This window comes from Malaclemys terrapin, chromosome 24 (assembly GCF_027887155.1).
Source record: "Malaclemys terrapin pileata isolate rMalTer1 chromosome 24, rMalTer1.hap1, whole genome shotgun sequence".
Classification (NCBI taxonomy): Eukaryota; Metazoa; Chordata; order Testudines; family Emydidae; genus Malaclemys; species Malaclemys terrapin.
Genome location: NC_071528.1, coordinates 947,775 through 966,287, shown reverse-complemented (window position 1 = coordinate 966,287; position 18,513 = coordinate 947,775). Strand labels below are relative to the sequence as shown.

Here is an 18,513-nt window from a genome sequence, read left to right as displayed (position 1 = left end):
GGGGCGCTCATACACAGTGCAATCATTTAAACACAACAGCCAACATCATTTCACCAGCTCCCTATTTTCCTTCGCCTTCCTCAGCCAAACTCCAGCCTGAGACCCTTAGCCAGCCTCCATCCCCTGCTCTGTGTTGCAGGGATGCACTTTCTGGCACTCATGCATTGTCATCTACCTGCAGCTCTGGTCAATTTCCTTCTTACCAACACAGTCTTTTTAGACTTGGGAGCTGCTCTTTCAGTCTATTCATTTGTTAATTTTTAATGCCCACAGTGAGTGTGATCCGCTTCAGTCTACATCACAACATGCAGAATACAAATATTTCTGCTGTCTGCCCTGGCCACACTCCAGCCTGGCGGAACCTTCCCAAAAGTGGGAGAGCAGGGTCCCCTGCTCGCGCCATGGTCCCACTCCCGGCCAAGTCAGAGCCCAGAGCAGGCCAGAAGCTGCAGTCCCTCCACCCTGCCCGGGGTGAGGGGGCCGAGAACAGCCCCGGTCCATGTTCCTGCCTTGTGGGCCCCCACCCAGGGCAAGTGGAGGATTCATGGCTCCCCTCAGCTGCCCGCATGGTTCTTACCCTGACGCGGCTCTTGCCAGGGGCTGGGGCCTTGGAGCTGCAGCCCAGCCATCGTAAGATCCACGTGGCCAGACAGCTATGAGGCGCCGCGGACCCTCCACCTGCCCTGGGCAGGGGGCCCAGGAACAGGGACACGGGCCAGGGGCTTCTCTTGGCCTCCCCACCCTGGGCTCCAGCTGCCAGCCTGGCGGGGGGGCGGGGCCTCGGGGGGGGGAAGAACAGGGGCAGGATTGGAGGCGGGGGTGGGACTAACCTGTCCACTTTCAAGAAGTGGGAGGGCCATGACCCCCTGGCCCTCCCTATTCCAACACCACACTGCTGTCCCTGGCGGGCCCTTTGCCTCCTTGAGACACGAGCCCTCCCCATGCTCCCTGGGTGCAGTACTGCCCCAGTGCAGGCCTGCGCCTTTTGGGGACAACCTGGCACTGAAGCTTTAGGAGGTCTTTAGTTTAGAGCAAATGAAGCCTACTCTGCTCAGTGAGCTGGCTGCTCTGAGCATGGTCACTGGTGCCTGTAGTCTCTGGGATATGTGCTGAGGAGCCCTGGCTGGACCCCACATGTACAGAAGTAGGTTGCAATCCTAGTGATACAAGGTGGTCCTAGAACCTTCACTGTGCTGCTCGGAACAGGGACTGAGCACAGCAAACTCCCGCGTGCAGCAGGGAGGAACCGGCTCTGCAGCTGGAGCAGTGCTTGCCACTGTGCAGGGAACTTACAGAAACCAGTCCACCGCAATGATTAGTGTGATGTCCTCAGTTGGCAGCCCCACCGACGTCAGCACAATCATCATGGTCACCAGGCCTGCCTGGGGGATGCCTGCCGCTCCAATGCTGGCTGCAGTGGCAGTGATGCTGGGGAGGACAGGAAAGCAGTGATCAGCAGGAGAAAGAAAGGTGTGGACCATGCCCTGCAAAGGGGCAGGTCTGCATTTAATCAGTGCCCACTTCTGCTCCCACTGAAGCCACTGAGATCTTTGCCTTTGGCATCAATGGAGCAGGTTCAAGCCCCAAATTTGGTTCCACACTTATTTTTCTTTTATTCTATTTTTTAATTGCACACAAAAAAAAACTATTAAAACGTTAAGGTTGCAAAGTCACACAATGCAAAGGTAGGAAATGGCAGATCTCTGGTGGCCTGTGCAAGCCTAGCGCTGCCCCCTTGTGTCTAGGCATTATGATAGGGTTAACATACGTCTGGATTTTGCTGGACATGTCCGGCTTTTCGGGACTCAAATCCCTGTCTGGGGGGAAATCCCAAAAAGCGGAACATGTCCGGGAAAATCCTGGGCCGGGGGCTGGCCTGGGGCCGGTGGCACCCCCCTGGGGCCGGTGGTGCCCCGGGCCGCCGGGGGGTGCCAGGGGCCCCGGGGTGCTGGGCCGGCACCCCAGGGCCCGAGCTGACCCAGACTGGAGCCGCCGGGGGGCCAGCCTGGGCTGTGCCTCCTCCCCCCCACACCCCGCTTACCTGCTTCAGGCTTCCCGCGAATCAAATGTTCGCGGGAAGCAGGGGAGGGGGTGGAGACTTTGGGGAAGGGGCGGAGTTGGGGTGGGGGTGTGGGCGGGGCTGGGGGTGGGGCCAGGGCCCTGTGGAGTGTCCTCCTTTTGGAGGCACAAAATATGGTAACCCTACATTATGATACATTCTTTAATTCCATAACCACAGACTATGTTTCCACAGGATTGCACCTCATTCAGTGCAAAGGACAGAATGCTCGGTGAAGGAGGTAGCTTGTTCAGTATTCCTCAGTCAGTGTGTAGCCCCTGCCTTATTTACTGCCACCATCCAAACCCTGCACTGCATGTGTGGTGAGGAGTCTGTAAGTACTTCTATGAGAAGAAAATATATAATGCTAGAGGGTTCTTCAACCTAGTGGACAAAGGTAGAAAAAAATCCAATGGCTGGAAGTGAGGAACAATTTTTAATGAGTGTAACTAACCATGGGAACAACTTACCAAGGAACATAGTGGATTAGCTGTTACTTGCAGTCTTTAAATCAAGATTGGGCATCTTTCTAAAAGATCTGCTCTAGTTCTCCCAGAACTATGGCTAGAGTTATGGAGGAGGTCAGAACTGATGATCAAAACGGACCCCTCTGACCTTATGTCTATGAATCTAGAAGATTAAAGAGCTCTCTGCTATCAGAAATCTTCTCACCGGGTTGGAACGTATAGACTGATCAAGTCACCTCTGACCCTTCTCTGATAAGCTAAATATATTGATGCTCTCACTGCAAGGTAGGTTCTCCAGACCTTGAATCATTCTTGTAACTCTGCTCTGAGCCCTCTCCAATTTTTCAACATCCTTTTTGAGGCATGGAGGCCAGAACTGGACACAGTATCCAGTAAAGGTCTCATCAAGAACATAAGAACGGCCATACTGGGCCAGACCAAAAGTAGGGTGGATGGTGCACAAGCCTACCTAGCCCCAGAGTGCCAGGAGGGCGCGTGAGCAGCCCCCCAGCCCTGGCTGGAGCCCAGGGGGACTGGAGGAACTGCACACTGCGCAGCGGTGAACAGGAGGGGAGAGGAGCATGGGCAGGTCCACGCCTGGCTGGCTGGGGAGGCTGTGCCTCCCCAAACAATGGGATGCAAGGGCTGGAGGAAATTAAGCAACGGGATGGATCTGGCCAACGGGCTGTAGGTTCCCCACCCCTGTTCTATGGCATGGGGCAGCCACAGGTGTCTAATGGCAGTATAGACATACCCGAAAGGGTCTCAAGTTTTAAGGCAGGCCCTGCAGGGAAGCAGTTTCCCTGGCTTTGGGTTAGGATTCCAGAGTGAGAAATGGCTCAGAAGGGACTTATGGACAGAGACTGGTCAGCAGCTGGAAAGATCTGGGATATAAACATGCAGCCTGTAGAGGGGCTGGAACTATGACCTTTGGTGTGGAGTTCAAACTCCACAAAGTGCAGGACTGCTCAGATCCTGGTGCTATCTCATCCCTTTTTACAAAGGAGAGCCACAGCACAATCCACCCGAGCCGGGACTGAATGGAACAACCTAGCCCAGGGGAGTCAAACTCCCAGCCCCTGCCATGGGGTGAAGAACCCTCCTGCAAACTTGAGAGGCAGGAGTTCTCCTATGTGCCAATTTAGTCCAGCACCGGTTCACAGAGCCAGTGTCACCCAAAGAGGCAGGTAGCAGGGATAATCAATTCAGTGTATCACAAAGGTGCTCAAATCCCATCAGCTGCAGTTTCAACAGCTCTCTGGCCTCGGTCACCAAGCAGGCCCCTGCCATCCCTGTGGGCAGTGACTAGTCAGGTGTGCAGCACAGTGCACACTTGCAGTGGCCATGAACCTGGGCTGCTTCCTGAATCCATACTCTGGTCTACGGTGTCCCAGCAGCAGCATGTGCCCTCCCCTGCACTCACCCATTTCAAAGGGAGATTTCTGGGCTCTGAGGGATGGGGCAGCCAGCTCCTCCCCTCTGTTCATCTCCAGACAATCAGGGCACCTCACTACTATAGGGACTGCATTAGGAACGTGGTGGAGATGGACAGAATGGGGAAGGGATGAGGTAGGTGGGGTCTCTGTGGTGGGGCCCTCTCTAGACTGAATTTGTTGTTTCCCCCTCTCAGTCCCTTTTGGAAGCAGACTAGGTGCCTGATCCTTTTGGGGTCAGCCGTCAAGCCCTGGCAGTCCCCCAATGCCAGACTCCCTCTCAGTGGCAGATTCTTGGGCCCAGTCACCTGATTGTGATGATTTGCCCGAAGTCGAGCTCGTAGTTGTTGACTTGTGCGATGAAGATGGCTGCCAGGGCCTCATATAGAGCCGTGCCATCCATGTTAATGGTCGCGCCTACAGGCAGGACGAACCTGGTGATGCGCCTGTCCACCCCGTTGTTTTCTTCCAAGCACCTGAATGTAATGGGGAGCGTGGCCGAGCTGAAAGGAAACCCCAAACACCATGAAAAAGCCACACCCAACCTCTGCACCAGGGAGTGGGCTCTGGCCGAAGGAGTTTTGTGACCCCACTCCCTCAGAAATAGGCCCTGAAGGCTACTGGAGCCTACGCTGGGGGGGGGGGGGGGGGGGGGAGGGGAAGTACCAAGGGCTTGGCCCCTGGCATGGTGCCTCCAAGAACCTCTGTATTGTAGAGTGAGGCACAAAAGTGGAAAGGGACTTGCCCAAGATGACATGGAGAGTTAAGCTCAGAGCCAAGAACAGAACCTAGGTTTCCTGACTCCCAGAGCTCTAACCAGTAGACCATGCTGCCTTCCTCTAGGCAATAGCAAAGGCCACGCACTCCAGCATGCTTGGCCCTTTCCTGGTTTATTATCCCACATCCGTGTTTTCTTGCCCTGCAAGGTGTAGAGGGGGAGGTCAGAAGTGGCTGCTGGGATGGGGTGCAGGCTGAGTGGGTCTCTTGATAGTATCGTGCACATTGCAGCTGCCTGAGAGTGTCAGGACTCCCAGCTCTGCTGCTGGCTGGGAGTGATGGTGTCAGGCCAGGAGCGGGCCTAGCAGTGGGTTCCACAGAAAGCTGTTTGTTCTGCAGGAGGGTGGCACCATCCTGAGCTTCTTTGCACCAGTCTTAGACAAGGGTCTTGAGGACCTTCTCCCCAATCACTGAGAAAGACTAGACAGCCTTGTCTTGTGTGAGTGTGAGCACATGTGAGAGTGTGTGTGAGTGCGTGTGTATGAGAGCATGTGTGAGTGCATAACTGTGTGAATGAATGTATGTGAGTGTGTATGCGTGAGAACATGTGAGAGCATGTGTGAGTGCATGCGTGTGAAAGCACATGTGCATGTGTGATTGTGTGTGAGAGTGAGAGTGCGTTTGTGAGAGCATGTGTGAATAGGATTGTGAGTGCATGCATGTGAGCATGTGTGTGAGAGCATGTGAATGTGCATGTGTGAGTGCGTGAAAGCGAGTGTGAGAGTGCATGTGCATGAGTGCATGTGCATGAGTGCACATGTGGGTGTGTGTGCGTTTGTGTGTGTTACTACATGTCTATAAGAGTGCGTGTGTGTGTGTGTGTGTGTGTGTGACATGCTGAGAGTCTCCCCCAGGCCAGGCCAGTGCTATGTGAGTTTGGGCCCTGAGCTCAGGCATGCAGTCCGGGGCCAGCAGCTAAGTCGCCACCACTTTCCTTCCCAGACAGGTACATAAGCCCCCTTAGAGGGCTGGGACATTCACTAATGCACGTAGATGGAGGCAGCATGCCCTCATGATCACAGCCCCAATCCAGGGCCCAAGGAAGGCCATGGGACTTTGCTGGGCTTGGGACTGGGTTCTAGGGCAAGAAGCTGGGACTCCCACACCATGGCCTGGTGGTGGCAAGAGTTCAGCATCCACTGAGAATAACGGGAGCTTCTGAGCATGTGTCCCATCATGTCTAATTAGCTCCCCGGCAACTCTACCCATGGGGGAGGGCTAACTTTCTAATTGCACAAAACCAAACACCCCTGCCACGCCTCTGCCCTGCCCCTCCCCTGAGGGCCTGCCCATTCTCTGAGGCGCTGCCCCCCCACTCAATCCAGCCCCCCTTCCTCCATTGCTCATTCTCCCCCACCCTCACTCACTTTCACTGGGCTGGGGCAAGGAGTTGGACTGTGGGAGGGGATATGGGCTCCGGGCTGGGGGGTGTGGGCTCCAGGGTGGGGCCAGAAATGATGGGTCTCCGGGCTGGGGTAGGGGTGCAGGGTGCAGACTCCGGGAGGGAGGGTGTGGGAGAGGGTTCCAGGCTGGGACAGCGGGTTTTGGCTCCAGCCAGGCAGCACTTACCTCAGATGGCTCCCAGTCAGTGGCGCAGTGGGCCTAAGGCAGGCTCTCTGCCTGCCATGGCTCCATGCTGCTCCTGGAAGCGGCCGGCATATCTGGCCACTAGGCGGAGGTGCAGCCAGGCGGCTCTGCACGGTGCACGCTGCCTGCATCCACAGGCGCCGCCCCTGCAGCTCCCATTGGTGTGGTTCCTGGCCAACGGGAGCTGCAGAGCTGGTGCTCGGGGTGAGGGCAGTGCGCGGAGCTTCCCTGATCACCCCTGTGCCTAGGGGCTGCAGGGACATGCCAGCTGCTTACGGGAGCTGTGCAGAGCCTGCCTTAGCCCCGCTGTGTCACCGACCGGACTTTTAACAGCCTGGGCTGCAGTGCTGACCGGAGCCACTAGGGTCCTTTTTCAACCAGGAATTCCGGATGCCTGGCAATCCTACCCACGGGCTGCAGTGCCCCTGCCCAGCGCAGTCTGCCTGGGAAGCAGCATACCTTGAAGAGGTGCCCAATGCGGTGATGAGGGCCTGCAGAAGGCCTGCGATGAACACCCACGGGTTCTTGTGGGTGACGATGAAGTACAGCAGAGGCAGGACACACAGGGAATGTATGAGCAGCCCCACGATGACGGTGAGCGTGTACATTCCCAGCTGGCCCCCCATCACTGCTAAGTCGTCCATCTCCAGAATCTTGCCAGCGATTAAGAATAGGATCCCGACTGGAGCGTACCTGTCACGGGACACAGGGACTAGGGCTTAGAACTGGCCTCCAGACTCGCACATAACTGTATCAGCTCCCCTGCTCCGGACAGAGTCACAGGAGGTTGGGGCACCCAAAGACACAGGCCACTCACGGAGTTGGCAGATGGGGCTATGGCTGCCCACTCCTGGAAGCTGCAGGGAGAGCAGAGAGAGCTGCCTGTGGATTCAAATGACCAAGCAATGTCTGTTTGTCGGTCAGTGGCCTCAGTTCCCTGCTGGGGCACAGGGTGGGATTGCTGCTCCACTGAAATCCACCCCTCCATGACGGCACAGGCCTCTGCATGACGGGCTCCCCAAATCCTTTTCTGTCCCCTCCCAGCCAAGCCCCTCCACCCAGAAGGTAGCATTAACTCGGGGCGAGAGGCAGGCAGAAGCATCATGGAAACACTGGCTATGCAGATATTTTCATGTAAACACTTCTTGAAATATCAGTGGGACTCAGAGGAGCAAGTGTTGCTAATGCTGCTGAACTTGGGTCCAAGCAGAGAAGTAAAAGGAGGGACTGGTCAGGAAACATTTTATCTGAATTATGTTTGCATCAACCCTTACAACTCTCCTGCATTGGACCCTGCCCTCTCTGCTCCTCCATTCCCGTCTCACCCTACAGTGCTTCCTAGCTAGGGCTCCCAGCCCTGATCCCATCCCACGAGCACAGGGCTCCCAGGTCCCATCCCATCCTGGCAGCGCAGGGCTCCCATCTCATGAGCGCAGGGCTCCTGGCTTTGATCCTTCTTGTGAGTGCAGGACTGCCTGCCAGCAGGAGGCGCCCTAGCCCTGAGATGGAAGAGATCACAGGAAGGTGAAGTTAGGGAAAGATTAGACAAAAGAACCACGGCTCCATGGACACACCCTTCAGGTTCTCAGAGTCCCTCTCAGGACTCCCGGCTCCCACTCAGAGCTCAGACTGTGGCTTTGAGGCTTACACTCATGACTCAGGGCTCACCCCAGGGACTCCTAGTCAAACGTTCACATTCAAGAGGCTCAGGGCTCACACTCAGCCGGGGGAAGTTTGTAAAAAGTTCAGGCATCTTGCTTTCCTCTGCCCCTCCCGGAATCAGCATGAAAGCACATTCCCAGCAGGAGGCAGCAGCTAGGGCTCCCTGGAGGAAGCCTGTCCTTCGGAGATTTTGACCTGATTTGGATAGTTTTAGGGGCTTGTCTGCCCCAATGCCCCTTGGCAACTCCCTTTGCCATAGCTCTCCCCTACTCACCCTGGCCCTTGCATAGTAGAAATCTCCTGCAACTCAGGTTGCAGTCATTGAATGTGCCCTTTCCTTCAGCTGGGCATGTATGAGAGCAAAGCATTTCGAAGCCAAATGACTGATGTCAGTGATCAGAGGAGGGAGTTATTGGTTCTAGCCCCGCATGAGAAGAACGGGCTCCTCACAAGCTGCATGCACTAGCTTGACTCGGTGCATTCCTGTTTAAGGACGTGGCTCAGTGTTGCAGGTGCTGCAAGGAGCCTTCCCTTCTGAATCACTGTGATGGTCCCAATGCAGTGGGCAAGTGGCTATTTCCCAACAAAACCATCACACAAAATAGTCTCAGCAGAGAGACCAGGCCTTCCAGTCCAGCACATTCCATTAATCCAGGGGAAAGGGAAACCCCACATCCCACCTGTGAAAGGAAACACTGTGCTCTTAATCCTTCCATGCAAAGCCATCACAGCACTGAACAGATGGTCAACCTGAGCCACACAGAGGTTATGGGATTTGCCCAGCATCACAGAGTGACCCAGTTGCTGAGAGGAAGATAAGAACCAGGAGTCCTGACTCCAGAGTTGGCTTTAGAGCAACATTTTTGGTGGGTCCATGAGTTTGGGGTCCTGAATTTTGTAGGACAGGCCTGCCTCCTTCAATCTCCATTCTCCAACAGTCTGAGGGTCCCTTCCCCACAAAATACACACCAGCCGAGGTGCCCTGAGCTAGGAGCCAGGAGTTCAAGGCTCAGAATCGCCAGTCAATGCTGTCACCTATTCATAGCTTCCAAGGCCAGAAGAGACCATTGTGATCATTTAGTCTGACTTCCTGTAGAGCACCGGCCAAAGAACAGCCCCAGGAGAACTCCTAGAGCAGACCCCTTAGAAAAAACCAATCTTGATTTTAAAATTGTTTATGATAGAGAATCCACCACACCCCATAGTAAATTGTTCCAATGGTTAATTACTCTCACCATTAAAACTGTGTGCCCTATTTTCAATCTGAATGGGGCTATCTTCAATGTCCAGCCATTGGATAGTGTTAGACCTTCTGTACTCAACTGAAAAGCCCATTATCAAATATTTGTTTCCTATGTAGGTATTTAGAGTGTAATCAAGTTGCACCGTAACCTTTTCTTTGTTATAATAGACTGAGCTCCTTGAATCTATCACTACAAGGCAGGTTCTCTTATCCTTTAATCATTCTAATGGCTTTTCTCTGAACCCGCTCCAATTTACCAACATCCTTCTTGATTTGTGGGCACCAGAACTGAACATGGGATTCCAGCAACAGTCACACCCATGCCAATACAGAGGTAAAATAACCTCTCTACTCCTACTTGAGATTTCCCTTGCTTATGCACCTAAGGATTGCATTAGCCCTTTTGAGCACAGCGTCGCACTGGGAGCTGATTGTCCACCTCTACCATGACCCCCAAATCTTTTTCAGAGTCACTGCTTCCCAGGATAGTGTTCTCCATCCTGGAAGGATTGCCTCCATTCTTTGTTCCCAGATGTACACATATACATTTTGCTGTATTAAAAGTATACTTTGCTTGCTCCCAGCTTCCCAAGTGATCCAGATCTGACCTCTTCAGTATTTACCACTCCCCAATTTTTGGGTCATTTGCAAACTTTATCATCAATGATTTTATGTCTTCTTTCAGGTTATTGATAAGAATGTTAAGTAGCGTAGGGCCAAGAACTGATTCCTGTGGACCCCCACTAGAAACACACCTACTCAATGATTCCCCATTTACAGTGACATTGAGACCCATCAGTTAGTCAGTTTTTAATCTATTTAATGTGTACTGTGTTCATTTTACAACTATCTCAATTTTTAATAAAAGTGTCCTTTGTTAACCAATATGGCCTCTTCCTTGACTGGGGAATTGTTGCTTTTGGGGCAACTAGAGCTATGTTTACACTAGCACTTTTATCATTAAAACTTTGAATCAGGGGTACGAAAAAACACACCCCAACAGACATAAGTTTCACAGACAAAAGCGCCGGTGTGGGCAGCACTATGTTGGCGGGAGACACTCTCCTGCTGACAGAGCTACTGCTGCTCGTTGGGGTGGTTTAATTATGCCGGCGGGAGAGCAGCCACATGGGAGACCTTACAGCAGTGCCGCTGCAGCGATAGGGCTGTGCCCCTGTAAGGTCTGTAGTGTAGACATAGCCTTGTAAAGTGGTCTTAATTCACAGTCATTCACTTTTTTCTGATTCAATTCTTCCTCCCATCTGACTTGCCTCATAATTGTTTTCAGCTTTGTGAAACTGGCCCTTTTAAAGCACCAAGTATTGATATCACTGGTCTGAACTCTATTGTTTGCACATTATAAATGTGGCAAGTCATGATCACTTGTGCCTAAGCTACCATTCATTTTTAGTTCTGTGCTCAGTTCCTCTTTAGCTGTCAAGACAAGGTCTCATAGACTTCCCCATGTTGTATGCACCACTTTGAGTTCCCAGCCCTTTTCGCTGGGCAAGGCTTTAGACCCTTGCCTTAGGGAGACTGGTATCATCCCCCCATTTTACAGTGAACAGGACTCCTGGCAATTAGGAACAGATGCCAGATGTCTAATATCCAGATCCAAGATTCAGTCACTCATCCTTTCAACTAGAGTCTGCTGAACCTATGCACTTGGCTCTTGGCTGTAACAACTGCTCTAGCAACTCCTGTCCCAGGCTCAGAAACAGAACCCAAGAGTCCTGATACCCAACATTCTACTGCTGTGTGGCAAGCAATGTATTGTCCACTGATAAAACGTGTGTCACACACCCCTCTATTGGTGGATCCATATAGAGGATAACTGCCTACTACTGCTACCAGTTCTCATTGGAGGAGAAGGTACCTGTATTTGCATCTGTCCTGTGTGTTCTTGGGTGTTCTTGTGTGTTTGTTTGTAGGGGCCGGCAGGGGCTGGGTGCTGGGACGGACGCCGAGCCCTGAGCAGGGGGCGGGGCTTGGCTGATCAAGGGGCCCATAAAAGCGGCCGCCCAGCCAGGCAGCGGTACAGCTGCGAGCAGCGGCAGCCAACAGGGTGGCTAACAGGGGAGTTTGAGAGGGAGGTAAAGGGGGAGGCAGGAGGGCGGGGTGTGTCGTGTGCTCTGTGTCCCCAGGTGCTGTGGGCAGAGACTGCAGCCGCCATGAGCCAAGCAGCAGCAGCAGACAGAATGCAGATGGCCGCATGTGGAAGCTGTGGTATGTATATAGTCCTAGCAGGAGACCCGGAACAAAGGTATGTGTGTATGAAGTGTCGCCTGATAGTGTTACTGGAGGAAAAGATTAAGGGGCTGGTGATGCAGGTAGAGACCCTGGTGGAGTTTAGGCGGGGGTTTGAGCAGCTGATGGAGGATGGGCAAGGCGGGGCTGAAGGGGAAGGCTCTAGGGTGCAGGAGGAGGCAGTAGTAGATGACAGCGAGAGGGGAATGGAAGGAGGAGATCCAGGGAAGTGGAAGCATGTGACTGTGAGAAGTAGGCCAAGGAAAAGGAGGGCCAGTGAGGGGGGAATAGAACTCAGGAATAGGTTTGAGTGTTTGGATAACGAGGTAGAGGGGCAGCAGGTGGTGACTGAAGGTGGGAGGGTGAGGAAGAAGAGAAGAGCTGCTAGTCCGAGAGAGAGGGGGGAGGAGTTGATGGAGACAGCACCAATTATGGGCCACCAGAATTTACAGGAAGGCATAAGGGGGAGCATAAGGGAAGATAGGAGCAGACACAGGTCAGGACTAGAGGGATCGGAGACTAGATTACTAGATCGCACTGTTGCCAGGCGACGGCAGGTGTATGTAATTGGAGACTCTTTACTGAGGAGATTGGACAGGCCTGTGACCAGGGCGGACCCGGAGAACAGAAGGGTGTGCTGTCTACCGGGTGCAAAGATACGCGATGTGGACCTGCGGTTGAAAAGGATCCTAAAAGGAGCAGGTAAGAACCCCTTGATAATCCTTCATGTAGGAACGAATGACACAGCTAGGTTCTCGTTAGAGAGAATCAAGGGAGATTATGCCAGGCTGGGGAAGACTCTCAAGGAGATAGAGGCTCAGGTTCTCTTTAGTGGGATTCTGCCTGTTCCGAGGGAAGGGCAGCAAAGGGCTGATAGGATTGTGAGGATAAATAGTTGGCTAAGGGAGTGGTGCTATAAGGAGGGCTTTGGGATGTATGGCCACTGGGAGGCTTTCGGGGACAGACACCTGTTCTCGCGGGATGGGCTTCACCTGAGTAGGGAAGGAAAGACTTCTGGGAGGGAGGCTGGCTCATCTTATCAAAAGAGCTTTAAACTAGGAAGTTTGGGGAGATGGTTGGGAGATGCACAGTTAATCTCCACGCCAGTTTCCGGTATTGAAAAGCTGAGTGTAACAAGAGGAAACATAGCCGGGGAGATGAGATTGGACATAGGAGGGAAAGGGGGGACGAACACAAAGAGGCCCGCAACATACAGTGCTAGTAATGGGAGACAGGCTAAACGACATACATTAGGCTGTTTGTACACCAATGCGAGAAGCCTAGGTAATAAAATGGAGGAATTGGAGCTCTTGGTCCGAGAATTGAAACCGGATATCGTAGGAATAACTGAAACGTGGTGGAATGGCGGTCACGACTGGAACGCAGGTATGGAGGGGTATGCGCTGTTTAGGAAAGACCGGGATAAAGGTAAAGGTGGGGGGGTGGCATTGTATGTCAATAGTGAAATAAGCTGTAAAGAAATAATAGTGGATGGAATAGATAACACAGAGTCCGTCTGGGCGATACTCAAGCTGGGTAAAAGTACTACTAGAGCCTCTACGGGGATAGTGCTTGGGGTGTGCTATAGACCGCCGGGATCGACCCAGGATATGGATAAGGAATTGTTTAATGTATTAAGGGAGGTAAATACTAATAGAAACTGTGTAATTATGGGGGACTTTAACTTCCCGGATATAGATTGGGGAACAAACGCTAGTAGCAATAATAGGGCTCAGATGTTCCTAGATGTGCTTGCGGATCAATTCTTTTATCAAGTGGTAGCTGAGCCGACGAGGGGGGAGGCCATTTTAGATTTGATTCTGGTAAGTAGTGAGGACCTTGTTGAGGAAGTGGTAGTGGGGGACAACTTGGGCTCCAGTGATCATGAGCTAATTTGCTTTAAACTAAATGGAAAGAGTACCAGAATTAAGTCAAAAACTAGGGTTTATAATTTTAAAAAGGCCAATTTTAACAAATTAAGGGGACTGGTAAGGGAAGTGGATTGGGCAAACGTATTAAGGGAAACAAGCAGGGAGAACTGGAAGTCCTGGCACAGTCAGGGAACTATGATGTGATTGGAATAACAGAGACTTGGTGGGATAACTCACATGACTGGAGTACTGTCATGGATGGATATAAACTGTTCAGGAAGGACAGGCAGGGCAGAAAAGGTGGGGGAGTTGCGTTGTATGTAAGAGAGGAGTATGACTGCTCAGAGCTCCGGTATGATACTGCAGAAAAACCTGAGAGTCTCTGGATAAAGTTGAGAAGTGTGAGCAACAAGGGTGATGTCGTGGTTGGAGTCTGCTATAGACCACCAGACCAGGGGGACGAGGTGGACGAGGCTTTCTTCTGGCAACTAGCAGAAGTTGCTAGATCACAGGCCCTGGTTCTCATGGGAGACTTTAATCACCCTGATATCTGCTGGGTGCACAGGCAATCCAGGAAATTTTTGGAAAGTGTAGGGGACAATTTCCTGGTGCAAGTGCTGGAGGAACCAACTAGGGGCAAAGCTTTTCTTGACCTGCTGCTCAAACAGGGAAGAACTAGTAGGGGAAGCAAAAGTGGATGGGAACCTGGGAGGCAGTGACCATGAGATGGTAGAGTTCAGGATCCTGACACAAGGAAGAAAGGAGAGCAGCAGAATACGGACCCTGGACTTCAGAAAAGCAGACTTTGACTCCCTCAGGGAACAGATGGGCAGGATCCCCTGGGAGAATAACATGAAGGGCAAAGGGGTCCAGGAGAGCTGGCTGTATTTTAAAGAATCCTTATTGAGGTTGCAGGAACAAACCATCCCGATGTGTAGAAAGAATAGTAAATATGGCAGGCGACCAGCTTGGCTAAACAGTGAAATCCTTGCTGATCTCAAACGCAAAAAAGAGGCTTATAAGGAGTGGAAGATTGGACAAATGACCAGGGAGGAGTATAAAAATATTGCTCAGGCGTGCAGGAGTGAAATCAGGAAGGCCAAATCACACTTGGAGTTGCAGTTAGCAAGAGATGTTAAGAGTAACAAGAAGGGTTTCTTCAGGTATGTTAGCAACAAGAAGAAAATCAAGGAAAGTGTGGGCCCCTTACTGAATGAGGGAGGCAACCTAGTGACCGAGGATGTGGAAAAAGCTAATGTACTCAATGATTTTTTTGCCTCTGTCTTCACGCACAAGGTCAGCTCCCAGATTGCTGCACTGGGCAGTACAGCACGGGGAGAAGGTGGCCAACCCTCTGTGGAGAAAGAAGTGGTTCGGGACTATTTAGAAAAACTGGACGTGCACAAGTCCATGGGGCCGGATGCGCTGCATCCGAGGGTGCTAAAGGAGTTGGCGGGTGAGATTGCAGAGCCATTAGCCATTATTTTTGAAAACTCATGGCGATCGGGGGAGGTCCCAGATGACTGGAAAAAGGCTAATGTAGTGCCCATCTTTAAAAAAGGGAAGAAGGAGGATCCGGGGAACTACAGGCCAGTCAGCCTCACCTCAGTCCCTGGAAAAATCATGGAGCAGGTCCTCAAGGAATCAATTATGAAACATTTAGAGGAGAGGAAAGTGATCAGGAACAGTCACCATGGATTCACGAAGGGGAAGTCGTGCCTGACTAACCTAATTGCCTTCTATGATGAGATAACTGGCTCTGTGGATGAGGGGAAAGCAGTGGATGTGTTATTTCTTGACTTTAGCAAAGCTTTTGATACTGTCTCCCACAGTATTCTTGCCACCAAGTTAAAGAAGTATGGGCTGGATGAATGGACTGTAAGGTGGATAGAAAGCTGGCTAGATCGTCGGGCTCAACGGGTAGTGATCAATGGCTCCATGTCTAGTTGGCAGCCGGTTTCAAGTGGAGTGCCCCAAGGGTCGGTCCTGGGGCCGGTTTTGTTTAATATCTTTATTAATGATCTGGAGGATGGTGTGGACTGCACTCTCAGCAAGTTTGCAGATGACACGAAACTAGGAGGCGTGGTAGATACACTAGAGGGTAGGGATCGGATACAGAGGGACCTAGACAAATTAGAGGATTGGGCTGAAAAAAACCTGATGAGGTTCAACAAGGACAAGTGCAGAGTCCTGCACTTAGGACGGAAGAATCCCATGCACTGCTACAGACTAGGGACCGAATGGCTAGGTAGCAGTTCTGCTGAAAAGGACCTAGGGGTCACAGTGGACGAGAAGCTGGATATGAGTCAACAGTGTGCTCTTGTTGCCAAGAAGGCTAACGGCATTTTGGGCTGTATAAGTAGGGGCATTGCCAGCAGATCGAGGAACGTGATCGTTCCCCTTTATTCGACATTGGTGAGGCCTCATCTGGAATACTGTGTCCAGTTTTGGTCCCCACACTACAAGAAGGATGTGGAAAAATTGGAAAGAGTCCAGCGGAGGGCAACAAAAATGATTAGGGGTCTGGAGCACATGACTTATGAGGAGAGGCTGAGAGAACTGGGATTGTTTAGTCTCCAGAAGAGAAGAATGAGGGGGGATTTGATAGCAGCCTTCAACTACCTGAAGGGGGGTTCCAAAGAGGATGGAGCTCGGCTGTTCTCAGTGGTGGCAGATGACAGAACAAGGAGCAATGGTCTCAAGTTGCAGTGGGGGAGGTCCAGGTTGGATATCAGGAAAAACTATTTCACTAGGAGGGTGGTGAAACACTGGAATGCGTTACCTAGGGAGGTGGTGGAGTCTCCTTCCTTGGAGGTTTTTAAGGCCCGGCTTGACAAAGCCCTGGCTGGGATGATTTAGCTGGGAATTGGTCCTGCTTTGAGCAGGGGGTTGGACTAGATGACCTCTTGAGGTCCCTTCCAACTCTATTATTCTATGATTCTATGATTCTATGACCTAAAGGCAGAAGAAGCCTGGGATTACTTTAAGTTAAAGATGCAAGAGCTGTCAGAGGCCTGTATCCCCAAAAAGGGAAAAAGATTACTAAGCAAGAGACTTAGACCGAGCAGGATGAGCGACCGGCTGAAAGGGGCGATTAGGAAAAAACAGAAAGCGTACAAAGAGTGGAAGAGGGGAGGGATCAGTAAGGAAACTTACCTTAGTGAAGTCAGAGAATGTAGAGATAGAGTGAGAAAGGCCAAAGGCCGGGAAGAGTTGGACTTAGCGAGGGGAATTAAAAGTAATAGTAAGAGGTTTTACAGCCATATAAATAGGAAGAAAGCAAAGAAAGAAGAAGTGGGACCGCTGAAGACTATAGCCGGAGAGGAGATTAAAGATAATCTAGGCATGGCGCAATATCTCAATGAATATTTTGCATCGGTGTTTAATGAGGCCAATGAAGGTATTAGGGATACTAGCACCGTTACAGAGGGGCATACGGGATGGGGGATTACCGCATCCGAGGTAGAAACAAAACTAGAACGCCTTAATGGGACTAAGTCGGGTGGACTGGACGATCTTCATCCGAGAATATTGAAGGAATTGGCGCGGGAAATAGCAGGCCCATTAGCGACTATATTTAATGAATCTGTAAACTCGGGGGTAGTCCCGTTAGACTGGAGAATAGCCAATGTGGTTCCTATTTTCAAGAAAGGGAAAAAAAGTGACCCGGGTAACTATAGGCCTGTTAGTTTAACATCAGTAGTGTGCAAGGTACTGGAGAAGATTCTGAAAGAGAAACTAGTTGAGGACCTTGAAGTTAATGGCAAATGTGATAAATTACAGCATGGTTTTACGAAGGGCAGATCGTGCCAAACGAATCTGATCTCCTTCTTTGAGAAAGTAACGGACTTATTAGATAAGGGAAATGCGGTGGACCTAATATACCTGGATTTCAGTAAAGCGTTTGATACAGTACCCCATGAGGAACTATTGGTTAAAATGAAAAACATGGGGATCGATATGAAAATCCAGAGGTGGATAGGGAATTGGTTAATGGGGAGAATGCAGCGGGTCGTATTAAAGGGTGAATTGTCGGGTTGGAGGGAGGTTACTAGTGGAGTGCCTCAAGGTTCGGTTTTGGGACCCATCTTATTTAATCTATTTATAACTGACCTCGGGACCGATTGCAAGAGTGGGCTGATAAAGTTTGCGGATGATACGAAGGTGGGAGGAGTTGCAAACTCGGAGGGGGATAGGGATACTCTGCAGGGAGACTTGAATGAGCTTGTGAATTGGAGTATCAGAAATAGGATGAAATTTAATAGTAAAAAGTGTAAGGTGATGCACTTGGGGACGAATAACAACAATTTTAGTTACAAGATGGGGACGCATTGGTTAGAAGTAACGGAAGAGGAGAAGGACCTAGGGGTCCTTGTGGACCGCAGGAGGACTATGAGTCGGCAATGTGACGTGGCGGTGAAAAAAGCCAATGCGGTCTTGGGATGTATTAGGCGAGGTATATCTAGTAGAGATAGGGAGGTCCTGCTTCCGTTGTATAAGGCGCTGGTGAGACCTCATTTGGAGTACTGTGTGCAGTTCTGGTCTCCAATGTTTAAAAAAGATGAACTCAAACTGGAACGGGTGCAGAGAAGGGCGACTAAGATGATCAGAGGAATGGAAAACCTGTCGTATGAAAAGAGATTAGAGGAGCTTGGGTTGTTTAGTCTGACAAAGCGAAGGCTGAGGGGGGATATGATTGCTATCTTTAAATATATCAGAGGGGTTAATACAAGGGAGGGAGAGGAATTATTCCAGTTTAGTACTAATGTGGACACGAGAACGAATGGATACAAACTGGCCGGGGGGAAGTCTAGGCTTGAAATTAGACGAAGGTTTCTGACCATCAGAGGGGTGAAATATTGGAACGGCCTTCCGAGGGAAACGGTGGGGGCGACGGACCTGTCTGGTTTTAAGATTAAGTTGGATAAGTTTATGGAGGGAATGGTTTAATGATAAAACATAGTAGCCAAGGAAAACCAAGCAATGGTACATGAACAGCATAATGGCCAACGAGGGTCAGGCTAGAGACTCTTGCCTATATGCTCGGGGTATTACTGATCGCCATATTTGGGGTCGGGAAGGAATTTTCCTCCAGGGTAGATTGGCTGAGCCTCTGGAGGTTTTTCGCCTTCCTCCGCAGCATGGGGCAGGGATCACTAGCAGGAGG

General features: G+C 51.2%; 1 protein-coding gene across 6 annotated transcripts in view; it reads right to left on the bottom strand.

Moving 5' to 3' along the window:
• LOC128828881 (excitatory amino acid transporter 4-like) overlaps nt 1-18,513 on the bottom strand; it is a 119,049-nt gene that overhangs the window by 5,447 nt on the left and 95,089 nt on the right. For all 6 annotated transcript variants that reach the window (XM_054013901.1, XM_054013900.1, XM_054013902.1 and 3 more), the window contains 3 exons: nt 6,783-7,016; nt 4,268-4,462; nt 1,294-1,428 (listed from right to left, as the gene is read on the bottom strand). In XM_054013901.1, coding sequence (XP_053869876.1) covers nt 1,294-1,428; nt 4,268-4,462; nt 6,783-7,016 — 564 coding nt within the window. The remainder of the gene's footprint in view (nt 1-1,293; nt 1,429-4,267; nt 4,463-6,782; nt 7,017-18,513) is intronic.